The 22,131-nt window shown below is 45.6% G+C and overlaps 1 protein-coding gene across 1 annotated transcript in view; it reads left to right on the top strand.

Moving 5' to 3' along the window:
- Positions 1-6,981: 6,981 nt before the first annotated feature.
- The window catches only part of ASNS (asparagine synthetase (glutamine-hydrolyzing)), a 28,377-nt gene continuing 13,227 nt past the window's right edge, over positions 6,982-22,131 (top strand). The window contains exons 1-5 of the mRNA XM_030550634.1: positions 6,982-7,236; positions 11,240-11,535; positions 14,084-14,321; positions 16,625-16,810; positions 17,143-17,244. Coding sequence (XP_030406494.1) covers positions 11,287-11,535; positions 14,084-14,321; positions 16,625-16,810; positions 17,143-17,244 — 775 coding nt within the window. The 5' untranslated portion in view covers positions 6,982-7,236; positions 11,240-11,286. The remainder of the gene's footprint in view (positions 7,237-11,239; positions 11,536-14,083; positions 14,322-16,624; positions 16,811-17,142; positions 17,245-22,131) is intronic.

Below are 22,131 nucleotides of genomic sequence, written 5' to 3'. Positions count from 1 at the left end.
GCTGGGGCTGCAAGCAGAGGTATGGCCCTGCCCCCTCTGGAGACAGCTGGGGCACAGCACTGTAGGAATGGGCAGCTGGTGAGTTCCCCACCTTCCCAGGGGCAGTGGGGCTCAGGTTTTGGGCTCCACCCCTGGGGTGGCGGGGCAGCAGTGTCTGGCCATTGGTCTTCAGGCTCTAGCCCTGGGCTCTGGCTGCACAGTGGCAGGTTCTAGGCTGTGGCCATGCAGCTTCATCCTCCATCCCCAGTTATGGGGCTGTCTCCCCTGGCTTCCCCACCCCAATGGCTCCTGCTGTCTTCCCTGACTTATTTACTCAGTCCTGGCTTAATTTGTCTCCAGGTTTGCCAGGGCGGTGTAATTATGCTGTGAAAAGTGATATTTGTATGTTTGTTAATATCACTTTTAACAATAGACTTATTAGCTAGCAATAAATAAATTACAATGATTTGGATGTGTATATTTGCATATTTATTTGTTTTTCCTAAAGTTACTCAAGTATTTTAGGAAAAAATGTGAGAGCAGCCACCAGCAAGAGTTGGTGGCCACACTCTGAGGCCACCAAAAAATCTGTCCTGAACTAACTTCTGATTCTGAGGCAGTAGCTCTACCTTGTGATGGTAAATAGTAACTGCATCCCTTGCACTTTAGAAGTCCTATCCTGTACCACTGAAGTGGTTGTGAAATTTGCCATCAGTGGCAACAGAAGCAGGACCTATGTGCCAAAGTAGCTTTATTGGAGTTGTGTCCATTATTCCGTTTCTGCATTTGGCTTTGTCTGTAAGTCTTTGGCTCTTTGTTATACATTTGTGGCCTGATTCAGCAGTCACAGCCTTATACAATTGTCTCTCCAGCTGTGAGAGTTTGTTTTTAACAGTATATCCATACAAATGAGTGGAACATCAAAGGGATAGGTGCATCCAGCTGCAATGGAGGAGTGAACTGAAAATTTTATTTTGAAGTTAATTCTCCCCTATTAAGTGAAATAATTATTCTAAATGCTAGTCCAGATGGTCTGCAAATCTTTTCTACCCTTTTGAAAGAGTACTATGGAATTAAATAGGCATGAAACCAATATTTTTCTACAGAAGTTACTCTAAAGATTTGTAGAATATGAGAATTCTTCAGGTTTTTTTAATTATCTAATAGAAAAATAGACTTCAGATATGGACTGGAAAATAGACTACTACATCCTATACAGTGGTTAAAATAAAATAAACGAAAAGTCATACAGAAGAGTCTTTTTTTATTAACTTCTGTAGGACTTTTCCATAAAGATAAACTCTTAATTAGAGGCTACCATTATTCTGTTAGAGTTTACACTCTCTCATTTCTCTTTATTCTAGGCCCTTGTCCACACTAGAGCCAGATGATATGCTTCGACCAGGCATGCAACACACACTGTATCACCTGCACATCTAAGCTCTGAGATAGCTCTTGTTTACATTATAGAAATTTGGGGAATAAACAAAAGGGGGGGAGACAGTTGCAAGAGGGGTAGTCTTATCATGTATCTGTTAACTAGTGTTTTCTCTTTGACACACTTCAGGCTAGGCAGGTTTTGTCCCACTATTACTGGCTTTAGTTCAGTCCCACCAGTGTTCACATATGCAGCCAATGTTTTAAGTATCATGACCTCTAACTGTCACAGAACTTAAAATTGAACATTGAATGCTACCACCAGGTTCCAAAGAAGGGAAATGATTAAATAGGCAAATATTATAGCAGTTCTAGATGGCAGACATTGCCACCATTTACACCAAAGGCAGAAGTCTATCCTTGTGACTATAACATTTTATTTTTCTGGGTATCAACCATTTCCCCCAGTTGAAGAGATTTCTGTTAGATTTCTTTTAAGCAAAGGAAAGACATCGAAGAAAACTTATCATACCCTCATGAAATATATTTATATAAATATTCCCATTGAAACCGTAGTGGAGTGGCTCTAGGAGAGAGGAGGACTCCAGCCTACTCTGCTGGCTGAAGTCCCAGTCTACAACCTTAAAGTTCAGATAGTTCTCCAGGTTTCTTTCTCCAAATGTTTTCCTCTTTGAAACTAAAATACAGCACAGTAGCCTTCCTACAGGCATACACTTTGGAAGCTCTCCCTTTCCCCAAACAAAATAAAGCAAGGCTAATAGCAAGCAAACACAGCTTTTTTCCCCTCAGAACAGTATAAAGTACAACCTAAATACCCAAACTAAAACAAATAGTCGCAATCCAGAGTAGGCTTGCAGTTAGGTCAGCGGTGTTACTTTGGTCAGACACAAACCTCTCCCTTAGTCCAGTCATTCCACATAATGCCTAGTAGCCGATTTCCTCTTCCTTATAAATGTTTCATGAAAACTGATAGACCCCAAAGTCTTTCTGGCCCTTGTGGTTAACGCATAACCTCCCACTGTGGAGCTCTCAAGCTATGTGACCCAGCAACCCTCTTGCCCCATCAGATACCATCTTCATCCTAATTATTTGATTACTGCCATCATGCTGTAAAACAAAAACTTCCTTTAAATTTTAAGACTTCTCCAGGCAGGGATTTTGCTGCCTTTTAGGGTTGTCAACTTTCTAATTGCAGAAATCCGAACATCCTTGCCCTGGCACCTCTCCGCCCCTTCTCTGAGGCCTCACCCCTATTCACTCAACCCCCCTGCCTCCATGGGTTGATCTCCCCCATGCTCGCTCACACTCTCATTTTCACCGGGCTGGGATGGGGGTTGGGATGCGGGAGAAGGTGAGGGTGAGTGCTTGAGGTGTGGGCTCTGGGGTGGGGCTGGGGATGAGAGTTTTGGGGTGCATGAGGGGGCTCCGGGCTAGAACCGAGGGGTTCAGAATGTGGGTGGGGGCTCCAGGTTGGGGCAGGGTGTCGGGGTGTGGGTTAGAGTAAGGGCTCCGACTAGGGGTGCGGGCTTGGGGATTGGGGGTTTGAGATGCAGGAGGAGGCTCCAGGATGGGGCCTAGGGGTTCATAGCGGAGAAGGGGGTTCTGGGCTGAGGCAAGGGGTTGGAGTGTGGAAGGGGCTACGGGCTTTGGACTGGGAGTGAGGGCTCTAGGATGGGACCAGAAATGAGGGATTCAGGGTATGGGAGGGGGCTCTATGCTGGGGCAGGGGGTGGGGGATGCAGGAGGGAGTGAGGGCTCTGGCTGGGGGTGTGGGATCTGGGCTAGGGATGAGGGATTTGGGGTGAAGGCTGGGACCAAGGGGTTCGGAGTGTGGGCTGGGGCTCTGGGCTGGGGCTTTGGGCTGGGGCAGAGGGTTGGGGGGTGGGATGGGGTTCAGGGTGTGGGTTCTGGGCAGCGCTGACCTCAGGCAGCTCCCAGAAAGCAGCCAGCATGTCTCTCCGGCTCCTAGATGGAGAAGTGGCTAGAAGGCTCCCTGCACTGCCCCTGCCTGCAGGGGCCACCCCCACAGCTCCCATTGGCCATAGTTCCCCGCCATTGAGAGCTGCAGAGCCGGTGCTTGGGGCAGGCGCAAAGCACGGAGTCCCAGTGACCGCCCTGCTGCCTAGGAGTCGGAGGGACATATCGCTGGTTCCTGGGTGCCAAGCAATGCTGGGCAGGGAGTTGGTCAGACCCATTGCGCCACCTACCGGACTTTTAACAGAGCTTCCAGGGTCCCTTTTCAATCAGATGTTCTGGTTGAAAACCAGACACCTGGCAACCCTACCACCTTTCTCTTTAGACATCACCTAGCGCATCATGGCTGCTATCAGAAATAAACAATAATAATGTTATGGTAGGTAATCATCAGATGGTGCTATTATATATTCTTTCAAGTTCCTTTTCGGCACTTCTGAGTAAACATTTATTCTTGGAAGAAATGCTGTGTTGTCAGTTTTGGGAGGAGCTGTGGCAAACCCCAAGGAAGTTTGGTTTGTGCCTTAGGCCTCTCTATCTGGAGTTAATGCTTGAGGCAGTGTTGCTGGGAATTAGACACTGGTATTTGGGCTGAGATCCTTGAAAATGGGGACTGCATGCATGCTGGTTTTGACTAACTGTGTTCAAAGACTGGTGTCTATAGTGTAATATAAACAAGTTGCACTAAGAATATACCCAGACTGTCAGTAATTTTTCTTATAACTGGCAGCCGCCTTGGAAGGCTCTCACATCTACTACCAGGGCTGTCTCTAGGCACCAGCAAAACAAGCAGGTGCTTGGGGCGGCACATTTGCAGGGGCAGCAGGGATCCAGCATGGGAGCTGAGAACCAACAGGGGGTCCTGGGAGCTGTAGTTCCTTGGTTAGCTCCCTGCCTATAGAGCCAGCCCTGGAGCAGGGAAAGAACTATATTTCCCAGCATTCACTTGGCAGTGATCAACAGGAAAGGGAACCCGGAAGAGTGAGGTAGCTGAGACCTCATGTTGCTGCTTGCTGTGAATGGAGAGCTCACTGCTAGAACAGGGTGGCACTGTGAACGGGGGAACAAGTATGCCCAAGGAGTATGGCCCAGATATCCCCTTCAGAAGACATCCCCAGACTGGATTAGGGATACTGGTGTGACCTCACCTTGCAGCCCCCCAAAAAAGAATTGGGTGGACTACGTGGACAGTACACTTCTCTATCTGAAGCCTAGCAAGGGAGTTACGTGGATCCCACTATAGTTTAAAATGAAAAGTAAGGGAGGGGAAGCTCTACTAGAGGACCTGGGCAGCTTTAGATGCAGTACCAGGCATGTAGGAGGTTGTCCACTTCTGGGCCATGGAAACAGAAATTGACTTTTCCTTGCCAGATTTAGCTAATATTCAGAAAGGGAATCTAGCACCTGTCTTCCAGATTTGAACACCCTCAAAATTCAGGAGTGCTCAAGCTCAGTTTGGACAGCTATTACTTCATTTCTCCCAAATTAAAGATACCGATCCACTGTAACTTGCTGTAGAAAAAGTAGGATAAAATTGAGCAATAAATGCTTCCAGTGGTTATTAGGACTGGAATTACTATTTTCAAGAGCCATTGCCTTTTTTGTTTTTTTAAGTTTTATTTGTTTCAAAGGAAGACAGTGATATTACATTGGAAAATTCCCCACAGAAACAAAGAGTGGAACAAAAGAATAATAAAGGCACCTCAACTTTTCTTCATTTATGTAGGACAGTCTTATAATATACATCCAGGTAGCCTCCAATCACGCAAGCTGAAAATTGTTCCACTTCACTGCAGTTCTGTAACCATATGGGAACCAATCCTGTCTGTGTTCTGTGCACATCCAAAATTCCTGCTGAATGACTCGCCCTGGGAGCGAGTTACTAGTGACCCAGGGCTGGAGTGGCAGGACGGTGCAGTGGGGAGGGAGACCCCAGGGCTGGGGCAACAGGGCGTGGAGGTGGTGCGGGAGAGCCCAGAGCTGGTGCAGCAGATGGGGGGGGGAGCCCAGGGCTGGGGTGGGGGGCAGCCAAAATTTTTTTTGCTTGGGGTGGCAAAAAACCTAGAGCCGGCCCTGTCTACTACCACTTTGCACTGGGGTGCCTATAATAATAAATGATGGGGAAAGCAGCAAAGAGTCCTGTGGCACCTTGTAGACTAACAGACGTATTGGAGCATGAGCTTTCGTGGGTGAATACTCACTTCGTCGGATGCATGTAGTAGAAATTTCCAGGGGCAGGTATATCTATGCAAGCAAGAATCAGGCTAGAGATAACGAGGTTAGTTCAATCAGGGAGGATGAGGCCCTGTTCTAGCAGTTGAGGTGTGAAAACCAAGGGAGGAGAAACTGCTTTTGTAGTTGGCTAGCCATTCGCAGTCTTTGTTTAATCCTGAGCTGATGGTGTCAAATTTGCAGATGAACTGGAGCTCAGCAATTTCTCTTTGAAGTCTAGTCTTGAAGTTTTTTTGCTACAGGATGGCTACCTTTAAATCTGCTATTGTGTGTCCAGGGAGATTGAAGTGTTCTCCTACAGGTTTTTGTATATTGCCATTCCTAATATCTGATTTGTGTCCATTTATCCTTTTCCGTAGGGACTGTCCAGTTTGGCCGATGTACATAGCAGAGGGGCATTGCTGGCATATGATGGCGTATATTACATTGGTGGACATGCAGGTGAACGAACCGGTGATGGTGTGGCTGATCTGGTTAGGTCCTGTGATGGTGTCGCTGGTGTAGATATGTGGGCAGAGTTGGCATCAAGCTTTGTTGGATGGATTGGTTCCTGAGTTAGAGTTACTATGGTGTAGTGTGCAGTTACTGGTGAGAATATGCTTCAGGTTGGCAGGTTGTCTGTGGGCGAGGACTGGCTTGCCACCCAAGGCCTGTGAAAGTGTGGGAACATTGTCCAGGATGGGTTGTAGATCCCTGATGATGCATTGGAGGGGTTTTAGCTGGGGACTGTATGCGATGGTCAGTGGAGTCCTGTTAGTTTCTTTCTTGGGTTTGTTTTGCAGTAGGAGGCTTCTGGATACACATCTGGCTCTGTTGATCTGTTTCCTTATTTCCTCATGCGGGTAGTGTAGTTTTGAGAATGCTTGGTGGAGATTTTGTAGGTGTTGGTCTCTGTCTGAGGGGTTGGACCAGATGCGGTTGTACCTCAGTGCTTGGCTGTAGACAATGGATTGTGTGGGGATTAGGACCTTTGGAAATAGTTTTTGTGGGATAATGGTATAACTGTGCTTTCTGATCAACTTTAATTGTATCTACTCGTGTATAATGATAAATGGCTTTGCTCACTATATAATACCATATGTCTCTGGCTGGAATAGTTATAGCCTCCCTGCTTTCCTCACAACTGGATACACCATTAGTGTGCTATGCTCATTGTATTTCATCCTAGCAAGGACATTTTTTTGACACTACTGTTTTAATATTTGTATTTAATCCGGCACAGAACACGTGTTTTGTCTATGTGCCTGTGAGCGAGTTTGTTTTCTTTCCGGAGAAACGTTCCCTGTGAACAGCCTGCCAGGCTCCCCTCCCCTGCCCGCTTTACGGGGAGGCTCAGGAAATGGCTGGCGGCAGGGAACCACCAGGTGCTCAGCAGAGCAGAGCAGAGCGCAGCGCCCCTCCCTGCCTGGTGGCGAGACTGGAGCGGGCAGCATGATGAAACCTCGCTCTGTGTTTCAGCAGCAGGAAGACACCGGGAGGAGGAGCCAGGTTTCACCGGCGCTGCTTGCAGGCCAGGAGGGGCGGGGAAGGCTGTCGCCTCCGTCTGTCTGTCTGGTTAGCAGCATCCTGACCCTCCGGAGGGAGCAGGAGCCTCCCTAGCAGCATCTGGCTGGGGGTTACTGGCGCTTGCCCGGCGCTGGAGGCGGAGCAGAGGTAACGGGGCAGGGAGGGCGGCGGCGGCGGTTTGCTGTGCGCGGCAGCCGCTGGCTGTCCCCGGGGAGCTCCTCCCTGGTTTGTGCCTGGCCGAGGTGTGCCCTGCTCCCCGCCTGCCGGCTTGGGTTCCCTCCCGGAGCGCGCCCTCCGGCTGCGGGGAATGGCGCACGCCCAGGGGCAGCTGAGCATAAAAGCCGTTTCTGATGGTGGCATTGGTCACTTCCGTTAAGCATGTTAATGTCTATCTTTTGCCAGCTTCTCCGGTAGGCCCCGATCCTCCAAACTCTTACCCGCCTGCTTAGGGATTGCTCATGGCACGTGACTGGAGGAATGGGGCCTTACTGCGTGTGTTGCATTAGTGCCTAGAAGACCGGAAGGTTGATGGCCCCATTTTGCTAGGCGATGAGTACACAGGGGAAGACACTGGTCCCTACTAAAGTCCTGATCCTGTAAACTGATTTGTGTGGGCAGTTCCCTCAGCCCACATGGAACCTCAGCCACTGGGGCTTCATGTGGGCTATGCAGTCCTTAAGAGGAGAGGCTTACTGAGGGCTTGTCTACATCAGAAAGTTGCAGCGCTGGTGAGGGAGTTACAGCGCTGCAACTTTGAAGGTGTACACATCTGCAGGGCATCACCAGCGCTGCAACTCCCTGTTTGCAGCGCTGGCCATACTCCCGTTTTGTCTCGGGTGTAGAGGATCCAGCGCTGGTGATCCAGCACTGGTAATCCAATGTAAACACTTACCAGCGCTTTTCTTGACCTCCGTGGAAGGAGGAAGCCTCTGGTAATCAAGCTGGTCTCCTTCCCTGCGGTTTGCTGGGTGGCTCCGGGAACGCGAGAGCAAACCGCGGCGAAGCTGGTCTCCTTCCCTGATTTGCTCTCTCGTTCCCGGAACCCCGAGCAAGCAGGTCTCCTTCCCTGCGGTTTGCTGGGTGGCTCCGGGAACGCGAGAGCAAACCGCGGCGAAGCGGGTCTCCTTTCCCGGTTTGCTCTCCAGTTCCCGGAGCCCCGAGCAAGCAGGTCTCCTTCCCTGCGGTTTGCAGGGTGGCTCCGGGAACGCGAGAGCAAACCGCGGTGAAGCGGGTCTCCTTTCCCGGTTTGCTCTCTAGTTCCCGGAGCCCCGAGCAAGCAGGTCTCCTTCCCTGCGGTTTGCTGGGTGGCTCCGGGAACGCGAGAGCAAACCGCGGCGAAGCGGGTCTCCTTTCCCGGTTTGCTCTCTAGTTCCCGGAGCCCCGAGCAAGCAGGTCTCCTTCCCTGCGGTTTGCTGGGTGGCTCCGGGAACGCGAGAGCAAACCGCGGCGAAGCTGGTCTCCTTTCCCGGTTTGCTCTCGTGTTCCCGGAACCCCCCTTGAAGCTGCCCAACAGCGCTGCAGTGTGGCCACATCTAACACCACTTGCAGCACTGGTTGCTGTAAGTGTGGCCACTCTGCAGCGCTGGCCCTATACAGCTGTACTAATACAGCTGTAACAACCAGCGCTGCAAAATTTTAGATGTAGACATGGCCTGACTCATTGCTGTGCAAAGCTGTACTCCTCTAAGAATTGCATCAGAGGAAGACACCAGAATTGCATCAAGCAGAGGATATGAAGAAAGCAGTACGTGTTACTTGGGCTGTGTATCACCGTTGAAACTACTGGGGAGAGGAGAGGTTTTAGATGAAATTTTGGTGAATGAAATGGGGTTACCTCCTACCCCCCGCATAAATTCACTGCATGGTCAAAACATTTGAAAAAAGTTGTCCTGCAGTGTTAAAGAGAGACTGCCAATTTGAAATCTAGTCAATTAAAAATAAAGTGAAAGTAGTTTTGAAGTACTTACATCTACCTCTGTGTCTGCCTGCCAATTTTTGTGCCTTGGCAACTCCATTTCTGTTTTCTGTTCACAATTCCCCGCCCCGCCGTTGCTATGTGGAAGACCCACACAAACAATAGAGGAAATACAAAATAGTGAAACAGCTGAATTGACTATGCAGAAAGTACGGTCAAATACACAAAGTAAATAAGAGGAAAAACACGTTCTTCTGTTTTTCAGTTTATCTCTTTTAAAATAGGGTATGTCATCACTGGCAACGTTAAAGCACTGCTGCGGCTCTCTCCCAGTGCTGTAAAAAACCCACCCCCACGAGGGAAGTAGCTACCAGCGCTGGTGCACTGTCTATACTGCCACTTTACGGCGCTGAAACATGCAGCGCACGGGGGTGTTTTTTCACACTCCTGAGTGAGACAGGCCATAGGCTTGGTAATTGTTTAAAAAATTAAAGAAATCCCAAACACTCCTCCCACCCTACTCAATGGACTGAAGAATGGTTTTTAAGTTAAAAGAGTTGCTTGAACTGTTTGTGCATTATATATGATGGAACACAAAATGGACATGGTGTAGAATCAAGCAGGTGGGTTTGTTATGCACAATGCTGGTGGAGTATCACCTTGCTTATTAGTCTCAGAGACACTGCCAATCAGTTGATTACAGTAGATTATATGGATTTTCCATGGGTGGAGGAAAGTGATGGGGTAGGTAGTCCCAAACCTCTGGATAGGTCTAGCAGCAAGACAAAATAAGCACAGTAGCCAGTAGTCAAAGATTACATAATGTCTCCGCCCATGGTTTCAAGTTAGTACTTCAAACAATGTATAAAATAAAATATATGTTGAATTCTGATTTTGGGGTTCATAGGAATGAAGTAGCCATTTTGATTGTCCAACAGGTACATACCTAGGGGTTAAAACAAAAAGACATTTGAAAAGTACATGGTAGTAGAAATTGTTTTTCAGTTGCTCATTTGTGCTTTTAAAGGCGAGCACTGGTATCGGTGGGAAGTAATAGGGAGGATGTTATATCTCATACTGACATGCTTGAACCTTTTCCATAAACTCAAGGTTGATATGTGGGGAGAACATCTCCTTCTACAGAAAGAATGGACACAGGCATAATAGGCCTCTTTCATTCCTTTGGTCTGTTTGCAGCTTCAGATAAAGACACCAATTATGGCTCCCCTCCTGGCTTTTTGCTGACCAAGCTTATTTTAGCAAAAAGCAAAGTTGTCTTTTGTTTGCTCTGTCTTTCTTAGCTAGTATTGTTCACTGTTTACTAGGTCTCTGGCTTCTTGGCCAAAATCTAGACTTCATGCCTGTAAAAAGAACTAACCCAGTCTATATCAGGTTTTTACATAAACAGCACATGGATTCTAGCTGTTCAATATACATGTGATTTAATAATAACCATTAACAAGGAAAACAGGAATAAAAATATTGCATATGTGGAAAATGTCTGTTTGCCAGATACACCTTGACATTTGGAATGTTTTGACTTGAGTGGTTCATTTCATAAGTTAGATTCACTAGATACACGTCTACCTCGATATAAAGCGACCCGATATAACATGAATTTGGATATAATGCGGTAAAGCAGTGCTCCGGAGTGGGCGGGACTGTGCACTCTGGTGGATCAAAGCAAGTTCGATATAACGCGGTTTCATCTACAATGCAGTAAGATTTTTTTTTGGCTCCCGAGGACAGCGTTATATTGAGGTAGAGGTGTATTTGCATTTGCCAGCAAGATCTTTTAAGAGTCTTCAGTCAAATTATCTAAACTTAGAGTAACTAAAGCTCTTGCTTATCAGACTCAGAAAGTCAGGTATGTCTGCCAAGTTAGGACCAAAAGTAATTCCTACTTCTTGACCATATCTGATCAACCTATGATACTGTACTTGGAATATGAATTTGTGTTCTATAAGCAAGAAACGTCTAAAATAAGCCACAAACATATTTACTGAATCTAAAACTGAGCTTAAACTTAGTTTCTTGGGCTGTGCAAGGTATCCTGAAGTTTTCTTTCTGGGTTTTGTTTTTAATCAGCCTTCTGTCAACAAGGCCTAAAAAAGTTACTTTCTTCATAAGACAGTGTTCAATTATTCATATTCAGTAAATTAAAATATGCTTCCCCTAATAGGTATCTGCTGTAGCTAAAACACATTGTATGATGACATATCTTTCTGTTAACAGGTTCTTCATTTTAAGTAGCTGTGACACAGCCTGCAAGAGATTTCAAAATGTGTGGTATCTGGGCCCTTTTTGGAAGTGATGAATGCCTTTCTGTCCAGTGTCTAAGTGCCATGAAAATAGCTCACCGAGGTCCTGATGCATTTCGTTTTGAAAACGTCAATGGCTTCACCAACTGTTGTTTTGGTTTCCATCGTCTGGCGATTGTTGATCAATTATATGGCATGCAGCCTATTCGGGTGAAGAAGTTTCCATATTTATGGCTGTGTTACAATGGAGAAATCTACAATTTCAGACAGGTAAAAAAAAAACAAAAAACTGTGATCTGTAGTAACTCAGTGCTGGTGAAGATTTGGAACTTCTCTAAAACACTGTGGACTAGAATGTCAGAGCAAATCAAATGATGCAACTTCAAAAACAAACTGTTTGGGTGAAAATCTGGAGTCAATTCATAAGTACATGAGAGAGACTCAGAATACAATAGTGCTTCAAATATTTATAATAAATAGTGATTATGTATAAATGGAAAGAAGAAAAATAACTTAGTAAAGAAATCTACTCCAATTTTAAGCTTCCAAGGGGTAAGCACATAGTCAGTGCTTACTAATAAAGAATTTGGGAGTTAGAAAAAAAAAATGTAAAATCCCCTGTCCCCCCCTCCACCTAGGGTGACCAGGTGTCCCAGTTTTATAGGGACGGTCCTGATTTTTTGAGCTTTTTCTTATATAGGCTCCTATTACACCCCCCCCCCCCCCCCCCACTCCCTGTCCTGATTTTTCACACTTGCTGTCTGGTCACCCTACCTCCACCTCCCCCCACAAAAAGTCCTCTTAAATTTGGTATTCTGCAGATTATTTTGGGGGAGCTCTACAACTAGGACAGTAGAGGATTATTTATGTTTCTGTTTAATCTCATATCAGATGAGGTAGGACATGTCTTAAATATTCTTAATATAGATCAATACAGTGTTCACGATGGGCCAGATTTTCAAAAGTATTTAGGCACCTAAAAATGCGGATAGGGATCTAGTGGAATTTTCAAAACCACCTAAACAGGTTAGGTGTTGAAGGGTATGTCTACACTTAAAGCGACGCAGCTGTACTGCTTCAGTGTAGATGTGCACTGTAGCAACGGGAGGGGTTCTCCTATCCCTGTAGTCAATCCATCTCCCTTAGAAGTGGTAACTAGGTTGACGGAAGAATTCTTCTTTTGACATAACCCAGGGTTTACGTCTGCATAGCTGCGTCTCTCAGCGGTGAGGATGTAGCTTTGCTGATGTAAGTTCCTAGTGTAGACCAGTCCTGAATCTCATTGAAATGTTTGGGAATTGGGTACTCAACTTAGGCATCTAATGGGATTCTCAAGAGTGCCTATCTACATCTTTAGGTACCTAAATACCTTTTGAAAACCAGGCACCACGGCCCTAATTTATTGTCGTTCTGTCCGTATCCTTAAAGTTATGCACGTTCATAAGTACCTTCCTGAATTCAGGCCTATATATAGTCAGTGGCACCAGCATGTTAAATATGGAACGTATGGGTAAGTAGCAGCTGTGATTGTTAGCATTACAGAGTTGGGCCTTTTGCTAACTCAGTCAAGCTCCCACTGATGTCACTGGCAGTTTGACGAACTAAGTGCTGCAGAGTGTGGCTTTTTCAATGTCTGATTTTTTTGCTGTAAGCTACTGAGAATCATCCAACATACTGCAGAGCAAAGCAATGCTGAGTCCCTTGTATCATCATTCTGCAATACTTGCTGTGTTCTGCAGTATGTTACGGTCGTTTTCAGTAGCACTTACTGCTTTCTAAAACAGACTTTGAACATGAGTCCGCAGTTTTTAATCAGGCAAAACTTGCATTGCCATCAGTGGGAGTTATAAACTGATGTATGCACTGATGTAGTTTTAAAAACAATTTGAGTAAAGAGAGTGATTTCCAGATGGCAAGTATGTTTTTGGAGCTTATTTGTTAAAGAACCATAGGTTAGCTCCATGGTGACCAATGACAAAATTCCCTTTGACTTCAGTGAGGCCAGGATTTCACCTCATGATTTTAAAAGTATTATTAAATTATCAAAAATATAGTGATAGTAACCTGTAAGACAGCAACTGTAAAAAAGAATATTTTTAGATGATTTTCTACCATCCAGTAGATGGCTGAAATAATTTAAAAAAGTAGCACAACAAGGGCATGAAGCATACTCATGAGTCATAGCTGCTAAAACTTCTGGCATCTGAAACTGCTTTTTTTGCTTATGGAAGAATCTTAAATTTCACCGAACAAACATTGGTTTGTTTAACTGAAGGAATTAAAATTGGCAAAATGAAATTCTCAGTCAAAGTATTATTCCTGTATTACGATTGTATTATATAATTGAAGCAAATATGGTTAATTTCCAAATGGCTTTAAAATTATTAATGAATTAAGCAACCCACACCCCTGTAAGGTAGATAAGTATTATTGTTCCCATTAAGAGATTTAATTTTAGATTAAGTGAGCTCAATGTCTCTCAAAATCAGACACAGGGTGTCTCAAATTTTACACCCAGCAACTGAAGTGCACACAATTTTAAGCTACCTTTGAAAATTTGTCCCTGATGTGAGTTGCAGAGGAAGTTAGCGGCAGAGCTGCAAATAGAATAGAATAGATCAGATCTGAAACACAAGTGTATCCTTACCTTTGCTTATATGAAAACATCTATAAAGTTTTCAAACTCTTATTCACAAAGTAATCTATATTCTTTTTTTAATTGCAAATAAGTAAATGTTCCTTTTTATTTTAGGTAAAAATGAATGCAGTCAGTGTCTGTGAATGCTAATCTCTTTTTCTTTCTAATTATTTTCTTTAGCTGCAAAAGCAGTTTGGATTTGAATATCAAACTTTAGTAGATGGCGAGGTAATCCTTCATCTTTACAACAGAGGAGGAATAGAACAAACAGCCTCCATGCTAGATGGTGTGTTTGCGTTCATCCTATTGGACACTGCAAACAGGAAAGTGTTTCTGGGAAGAGATACATATGGAGTCAGACCATTGTTTAAGGTGCTGACTGAAGATGGATTCTTGGGTGTCTGCTCTGAGGCAAAAGGTAAAATCAATAACGTTCAGTAATCAGCTTCATCATCACCGCTGTTGAGTCAAAATATAAAAAATCTTGGAGGAACACAGATTTCATTCTCTTAATGATTGTTAAGGATATATAAAAATGAACAACAAAATTATTGGCAATTGAATCTGGTCAGTACCAAATAAAATCGTGTGGTTCCCATTTGTTTTTTTGTTTTTTAAATGTAAATAGAACTCAAGATAGACATTTTATAAAATAGGAAGACTTTTTAGAGTTGAATAAATGACCTTTTAACATAGCTAAAAATCAGTTTATCTACTTTTACATAGTTATGACTGCCAGGTATCTTTATCTAATTTCAGATAATATTTGAGGTCTTGATTCTGATCAGTTATACAGGAGTCAGCTGAAGTCAGTCTCAATTAGACCTGATACTTTCACCTAGGGTGACCAGATAGCAAGTGTGAAAAATTGAGATGCTTTTTTTTTCTTGAGTGTAAGAGGGGAGAGGTGGAGAGGGGTATAGTTGCCTATATAACAAGAGAGGCCAAACTTACTGAGCCTCCGAGCCGTATACAAGAGGTTAGAGAGCCACAAGACATGCACAACGTGACCTGCAGGGCGGTGCCTGCTGTGGTGCAGGGCTTCTGCACCAATTTGCCCCCACCCCCACTGGGCTAAAGCCCCTACACCCCTTCTCCCCCCTTGCAGGGCAGAAGCCCCTAGTCCCACCACCCTGCCACAGGATAAAAGCCCCAAGCTCCCACCTGCCCAGTCTTATGGGCGGAAAATGAGAGGGGGGTATGTTGGGGGCTCTGGGAGCTGCACTTCAACTGTAAAAGAGCCACATGCGGCTCACGTGCTACAGTTTTGGCCACACTTTCTATATAAGACAAAGGCCCTAATATCAGGAAGGTCCTGATAACATTGGGATGTGTGGTTACCCTACTTCTACCTGTTCTTTATTTTTAGAAAAACAATGAAATGCTGGAACCATAGACATTAATATGTATAAACACTATCAAACTGGAATAGGAAGGGAGTTTATTTGAACAAGATACAAATAAATCTCTTGTCTCCTCACATTTACCCTTGAACTGCTATATGTGTGTTTAGTTGTTGGCACCCAAATTAGCTCGATCATTGTAATGATGCAATCTCAGAGACTCATTCCTATAGTCTTTTTTTATTTGTGCTTAACTGCCTATGATATCTTTTTCTCCAATAAGGGCTCCTGGATTCAGCTCTCAGTTCCCTTCCGTATCACTGCTGAGATAACTTGATGTTTTGAAATTCAGCTGGCTATATCCAAATAACCATGTGGGACATTCCCTGTTCAGTTTTTGCAAAATAGTCCCTGTGATTTCACCAGAAGTTTGACATGTAGAATTAAAGTAAAATATGGCCCTTAGCAATTTTAATGCAAGTCTGATCCTGAGGCCTTTATTAGAAACAACATGTTCAGGTTCTGAGTCTATAATTTAGTAATTATGGAATTACTAAATTGATATAAATATTACTTATTTTAATATCAACTCTGTAGAGACTTTGGCCACTTACTGATTTTTGTTAACCTCTTTTAGGTTTTATATGTAAATTTGTTAATTTCTCTCTTTCAAGCTCACACAGGCAGTAAATGTACTGCACTTGACCCTGTCACTGTCTTCAATTATGCCATATTTTCCCTAAAACATCCCAGTAGTAAAATACTACTTAGCAGTTAGAAGCTGAGTTACAGTAAAGTTTGCCCTGCGGCACTGAGACCTGATCCTGTGCCATGCAAGTCAATGGGAGTTTTGACACTGACTTCAGTAAGCACAGGACTAGACCCTTTGGTGCATTAGGGGACAAAGTGAGTGTCAAGAGCCTCTTTCCCCACACAGGCAACAAGGTAGGTAGGGTTTCTCCATAGAGTGAAGAGATAATACGGTAGCCTCTGAACCATGACCCCAGTGAGGTTGTTGTCTGTTGTTTTGGTGGCTTGATCATAGCTAGATGGGGGTATCATGCTCTGCATGCTGCTGTTAGCAGCAAGTGCTAGTTACAGGGCACACCCTATCTGTGTTTGCAGTTCACTTTGTTGCAACTCTAAAACATGTCTCAACCCAATCTGTTGTTGGCAGGACTCCTGCACCAGAGGAGGTCTCAGGCAGCATATTTTTTTTCTCATCCTTGTACCAGCCAGGACAGAATTAGACTATAACAGATAATCTGGAGAAAAATATTTTGGTTCTAATTATAAGCAGCTCAGGAACTATGATGAGGGACATGGTAAATACTCAAACACCTGAAAATTTCTTCTCCATATGTTTTCATGTCTGCAGGTCTTGTCAACTTAAAGCACTCCATGTCCACTTGTCCTAAAGTGGAGCCTTTTCTTCCGGGACATTATGAAGTTTTGGATTTAAAACCATCTGGCAAAGTTGTGTCAGTGGAACTGGTAAAATTCCATAGCTGTAAAGATGAACCTCTGCATGCTGCTTATGATACAGTGGAAAATCTGCCTGCAGGTAACACAGCAAAGAACTGATTTTTATAACCTTGTTTTAAATTAATCAGAATAATTCATTGCTTAATTTTTCATGAATATGTAACATGTATTGTGTGGCGTAAGTGGTAGAATTATTTGACAAAGAGCTGAAAAGAAACCTTATACTGTACGAGTGTGATGCTTGGGAGCTCTCTTTGTGTGTGACTGCCTGCGAATACATTGGAGCTCCTGCATCCTTGTCTGAAATTTATTTGATAGCAAAGAATGTTGTATTCTTATTTAGTTTAGTTCAGCAAAGCCTTAATAGAAACCCCTGAAACAAAGCTGTTTGCTTGTTTCCTGTTGTGGCAGGTTTGGATCTCGAAACGGTGAAAAACAACATTCGGCTGCTGTTTGAAAATGCTGTTAAAAAACGTTTAATGAGTCACCGAAGAATCGGCTCTCTTTTGTCAGGTAAACAGCACAACTTAGAATGATTATACTTTTCTTCCCTGCTCTCTTCTCTTGTTATGCTCATACAAAGCACATAGGATCATTTCAGGAGAAGGCAAATACGCCACATTTATTGAAAATACAACATTTAGCATATGCTACTCCCTCTCCCTCTCCCTCTCCCCCTCTCCCCCACCACTTGATGTTTATAGTTACCAGTCTGTTGTATCTCGAGTCAGTTTAAATTGAGCATGAGTGAGGAGCTGGGCTCTTGTGGGACGGGATCCGATGCTCCGAGGCTTTGCAGGACTAAACCCAGAGTTCCATGGAAAACACCTCAGCTTTATAGTTGTAAATTCCCATTTGAGTTGATGCATTTTGCAATGTCATCCTGTAATCATTAGTCCTTAAATGGTGTTAATCTTGGGGTTTTCTGCTGTTATCATTTGATGGTTATTGCCGTGCTTCCCATCATTATCTTCTATTTGTTGTCTTGCCTTTGGGGGTTCCTGCCTCACCTCTGAGGTCGTCAATTCTGCTAACATGTTTAGCATTGGATACAATGGATGTTTTCTGATTGTCTCCTGGTCTTTCCAGGTCTCTCACTTTTTCTTGACGATCTGGACATTTGTGATGGCTTTCATACCTTATCTTTTCCTGATGCATTTATTCCCCATTCACACAAACAATCTCTTACAGAAACCTTCAAAGGTATAAGACAGCAATGTATAAGACAGCATTTTATATTCAGTGGAATACATTGTAAATCAAGCCTTGCTAAATCTTATAACTAAAACACTTCACATTGGGGCTTCAGGCCTTGAACATTTCTTCTAATCTCCTTAACATAGATACAGTACTAGATCCTGTTTCTTACTTACTAAAACCTCAAAACAAAGAAATATATATTTAACTAGAGTGCCTAATTTGTAATACATATAGGAAACCATAGTAGACATTGTAACTTATCGTAAAACAAAAGAGTGACCATAATTAGTTGTTCTGGTCTGTCATTCCTTTCTGCTATTCAAAAAGGGTGTCTGACAGGGTAAAATAAATCATATGTTAATTCTCATAGTACAATTATAAAATCCTGCTCCTACACTCCCTCTCCCCTCCCCCACCAAATAAATAAATAAAGTGCTTACTTACTCTGGTCTGTCTGTGATGCATCTAAAATAACAGGACTTTTAATGTACTTTTTCTACCAAAAATTTTAACAGAAATTTGAAGGAATTTTTGAAAATTGTTATGGTCTTTATTGAGCCTCTTACTGTATTATTATACCTAATGGAACCTGAGCTGGGATGTTGGATTGCAGAGTGCCTGGCCAGCTTTCACTAAGAAGATACAAAACCAACACTTTAATCAGTGCTAATCTAGTGTACTCAAAACATTATAGGGGTTTTTAGTAAGGGTAAATATCTTATAAAAATGAGACATAACTGTACTATTACAAGGTAAATCTATAGAGAGGTTTCTGTATACTCCAGAAAAGAGGGGAAGTTGGAAAATTTGGTGTGGAAATGGTTTCTTTTCTGCCTTTCACCTCCCCTCGTGTATATTTGTGGTGGCAGAGAGGGAGAAGGCATATCCTGTGAGTACTGACTTCGGGGTATCTGGGCCAGAACTAATACTAAGTTTTTCAAAGGGGGTAATCTAAAATCCGGAAGGAAGTTCAGTGTCTTGGCTGGGAGGCAGTGTTCTCTAGTGGTTAGGCATTTACTGTAGAATCCAGGTACCTGCTGTCTAGTCTTGGGTCTGACATTTGGTTCACTACAGTTTTGGTTTTTTTTTAAAGAGTTCTTACTGACAGAGTTAAGGTAGGTTGTGCATGTGTGTATGCATGGCATAATGACACATGTTCAATATGTATCTTATTGTATTGGAATGAGGCAGGGCTCAATAGAAGCCATTATTAGTTTGACAAGTGCTGCTAACTCCTTTCATTTACATACCCTTCCCAGCTTTTATGTATTATGGTGCTGGGGATGGGACAGTGTCCATCTCTTTCTCCCCCCCCGCACCCCCCAAAAAAACAAACAAACAAAAAAAACTCGAGCCCAAACTGTTTCAAAATATAAAATTCTTCTTCGAGTGATTGCTCATATCGATTCCAATTACGTATGTGTGCGCTGCGTGCACGTTCGTTGGAAGACTTTTTACCCTAGCAACACTCGGTGGGTCGGCTGGGCGCCCCCTGGAGTGGCGCCATTGTGGCACCAGATATATACCCCTGTCGACCCAGCCACCCCTCAGTTCCGTCTTACCGCCCCTGTCGGTCGTTGGAACAGTGGAGCATGGCTTAGCTGACCTCCACTTCCCTAGCTACTCTTAGTTCTCTCGTTCATTATTGTGTAGATAGTTGTAAACTTTTTTATATAGTTATACTTAGTTTCTGTTTATAGCATAGTTAGTGTAATATAGTTAAGAGGGGATTAGCCCCGTACCCGGTGCCGGGGCCCATGCCCGGTTCACCGGGTTTCAAACCATGCTCGGCCTGTTGCAAGCCGATGCCGACAAGAGCTCCACACGACTCCTGTCTGAAGTGCCTCGGGGAATTGCACCTGACAGCTAAGTGTCACATTTGCAAGGCTTTCAAGCCACGAACAAAAAAGGAGCAGGACTTCAGATTTAAACAGCTCCTCATGGAGGCGGCTCTCACCCCTCCGCCTTCGGCACTGAGTGCTGGTCAATCGGCGGGCAGAAGCGCCTTCTCGGCACCGGCCGTCGCTGGCACCGAAGTCGGCTCCACGCCGCTCTCTCTCTCCGAGGTCGAGAGAGACTAAGACTCCTGCTGCTTCGGTGCTGCCTGCACCGCAGCCAGAGAGCTCATCTAAGTTGGATCGCCCGGCGCCGACACCCGCCGCGGCACCGACAATGTCGGCACCGTCGATTCTGGTCCCATCGAGTCTGGCGCTTGTTAGCTCCCCGGCGCGAGCCACGGTAGAGCTTACTATCCCATCCACGTTGGAGACGTTCTCAATGGTGAGGGATCTGATTGCCATGACAGAGTTGATGCTGCCTCTACCCCCGGCACCACCGATGCGGGTAATAGAGTCTATAGGCAAGCTGGCCTTGATAAGACCACCTTCTGTCAGACCAGCACCGTTCACGATCACGGTCCCGCAGACGTTCTAGGTCCCGACAGCGCTCCTGCTCCCGACGCCGCTCGCAGTCCTGGCACTGTTCTCCTCCTCGGTACCGGTCGCACTCGCGGCACCGGTTGGTATCCCATTCGCCAGCCCGCTACTCTCGGCACCGTTCCAACTCCTGGCACCGCTCCAGGCACCGTGACTCCCGTAGCCACTCCCGACGTCGAGCCTCGAGATCTCAGTCAACCTCCCAGCACCACTCCGGTCACAGGTCCCGATCTCGTTCCCGGTACCAGTATGCCTCCCGGTATCGGTCTCCGGTGCCGAGCAGAGCAAAGTCTGCTAGAGACAGAAACTCTGCCCAGGGCTTCTCTGCTCATCCATGGCCATCCAGACACACTTCAGCGTCATCCCACGCGGACAGCTCTTATGCTCAGGACTGCAATTCTGATGTGCCCACTGGAGTCTTTCAAGAGGCCCAGACCCAGGACCAAGGCCCACATCAGTGGTCCTTCTGGACACCTTGGGCGTACCACCAGGCCCAAGGTGCTCCAGTAGTTCCATCTCGCTCTGCCCCATCAGAGCACCAAGTGCCAGAGGCAACAGCTAGCCGTCCCCCTCCGGCTAGTACGGAGGAAGCACCAGTCCACCCACCGGTCTCCCCGGTCCCACTGGAGCAGGAGGTTGCCCAAGAGCAAGAGGCCACACAGGACCCGCTCGTCCCCGGCATTTCCTCTTCTCCAGATGAGGCGGTGGCAGGAACATCTTCCTCAGGCCCTCCTCCAATCGACCTGAGAGCCCATTTAGGACCTCCTCAGGAGGGTAGCACTCAATATGAACCTCCAGGTCCCAGAGGTAGAGGACCCAATAGTGAGCATTCTGTCGGTGGACACCCCCACCAGAGTGGCCCTACCATTTATACGGACCATCCAAGCCAATGCTGACACTATATGGCAGTCTCCAGCCTCTATCCCTCCTGCGGCCAGGGTAGTTGAGCGTAAATACATGGTACCCTCTAGGGGGTATGAGTATTTGTATGTCCATCCTCCTCCCTGCTCACTAGTTGTTCAGTCCGTTAATGAGAGGGAGCGCCATGGCCAACAGGCGCTAGCCCCAAAGTCGAAAGAGGCTAGGCGAATGGACCTGCTCGGCCGCCAAGTGTACTCGGCAGACGCCCTACAGCTCCGGGTGGCAAATCAACAAGCCCTGCTCAGCCGCTATGATTACAACACTTGGGCGGAGGTGGGTAGGTTTACGGAGCTACTCCCTCAAGACTCCCGCCAAGAGTTCTCTGCCTTCTTGGAGGAAGGGAAAAAGGTGGCCAGAACTTCCCTCCAGGCCTAGATGCAGCCGACTCAGCAGCCAGGACTCTGGCCTCGGGTGTTGCCATGAGATGCATCTCATGGCTGCAGGTTTCCAACCTCCCACCAGTGCTACAGTATACCATCCAGGACTTGCCATTTGATGGTAAAGGTCTTTTCTCGGAAAAGACTGACCCTAGACTGCAAAGCCTGAAGGACAATAGGGTCATAATGCATTCTCTAGGCAGGCATACACCGGTGACCCAACGCAGGCCTTTCCGTCCCCAGCCTCACCGCCCATACTCTGCGCCTAGACAAAGACAAGACTTTGGCAGGTGGTGCAGACGAGGTGGGCGTAGATGCCAGTCAGGACCCCAAGGGGGCCAAAACCAAGGTCCCTCGAAACCACCAGCGGGACCGAAGTCCAACTTTTGAAAGTACACCCGAGGATGGCGTACCAGTTACAGGCCAGGATCCTTTTCCTCCCTTCTCCAGCCGTCTCTCCTACTTCC

This window comes from Gopherus evgoodei, chromosome 2 (genome assembly GCF_007399415.2).
Source record: "Gopherus evgoodei ecotype Sinaloan lineage chromosome 2, rGopEvg1_v1.p, whole genome shotgun sequence".
In the NCBI taxonomy this organism is placed as follows: domain Eukaryota; kingdom Metazoa; phylum Chordata; order Testudines; family Testudinidae; genus Gopherus; species Gopherus evgoodei.
Note: the sequence above shows the minus strand (reverse complement) of the source record. Positions and strands in the feature narration are given on the sequence as shown.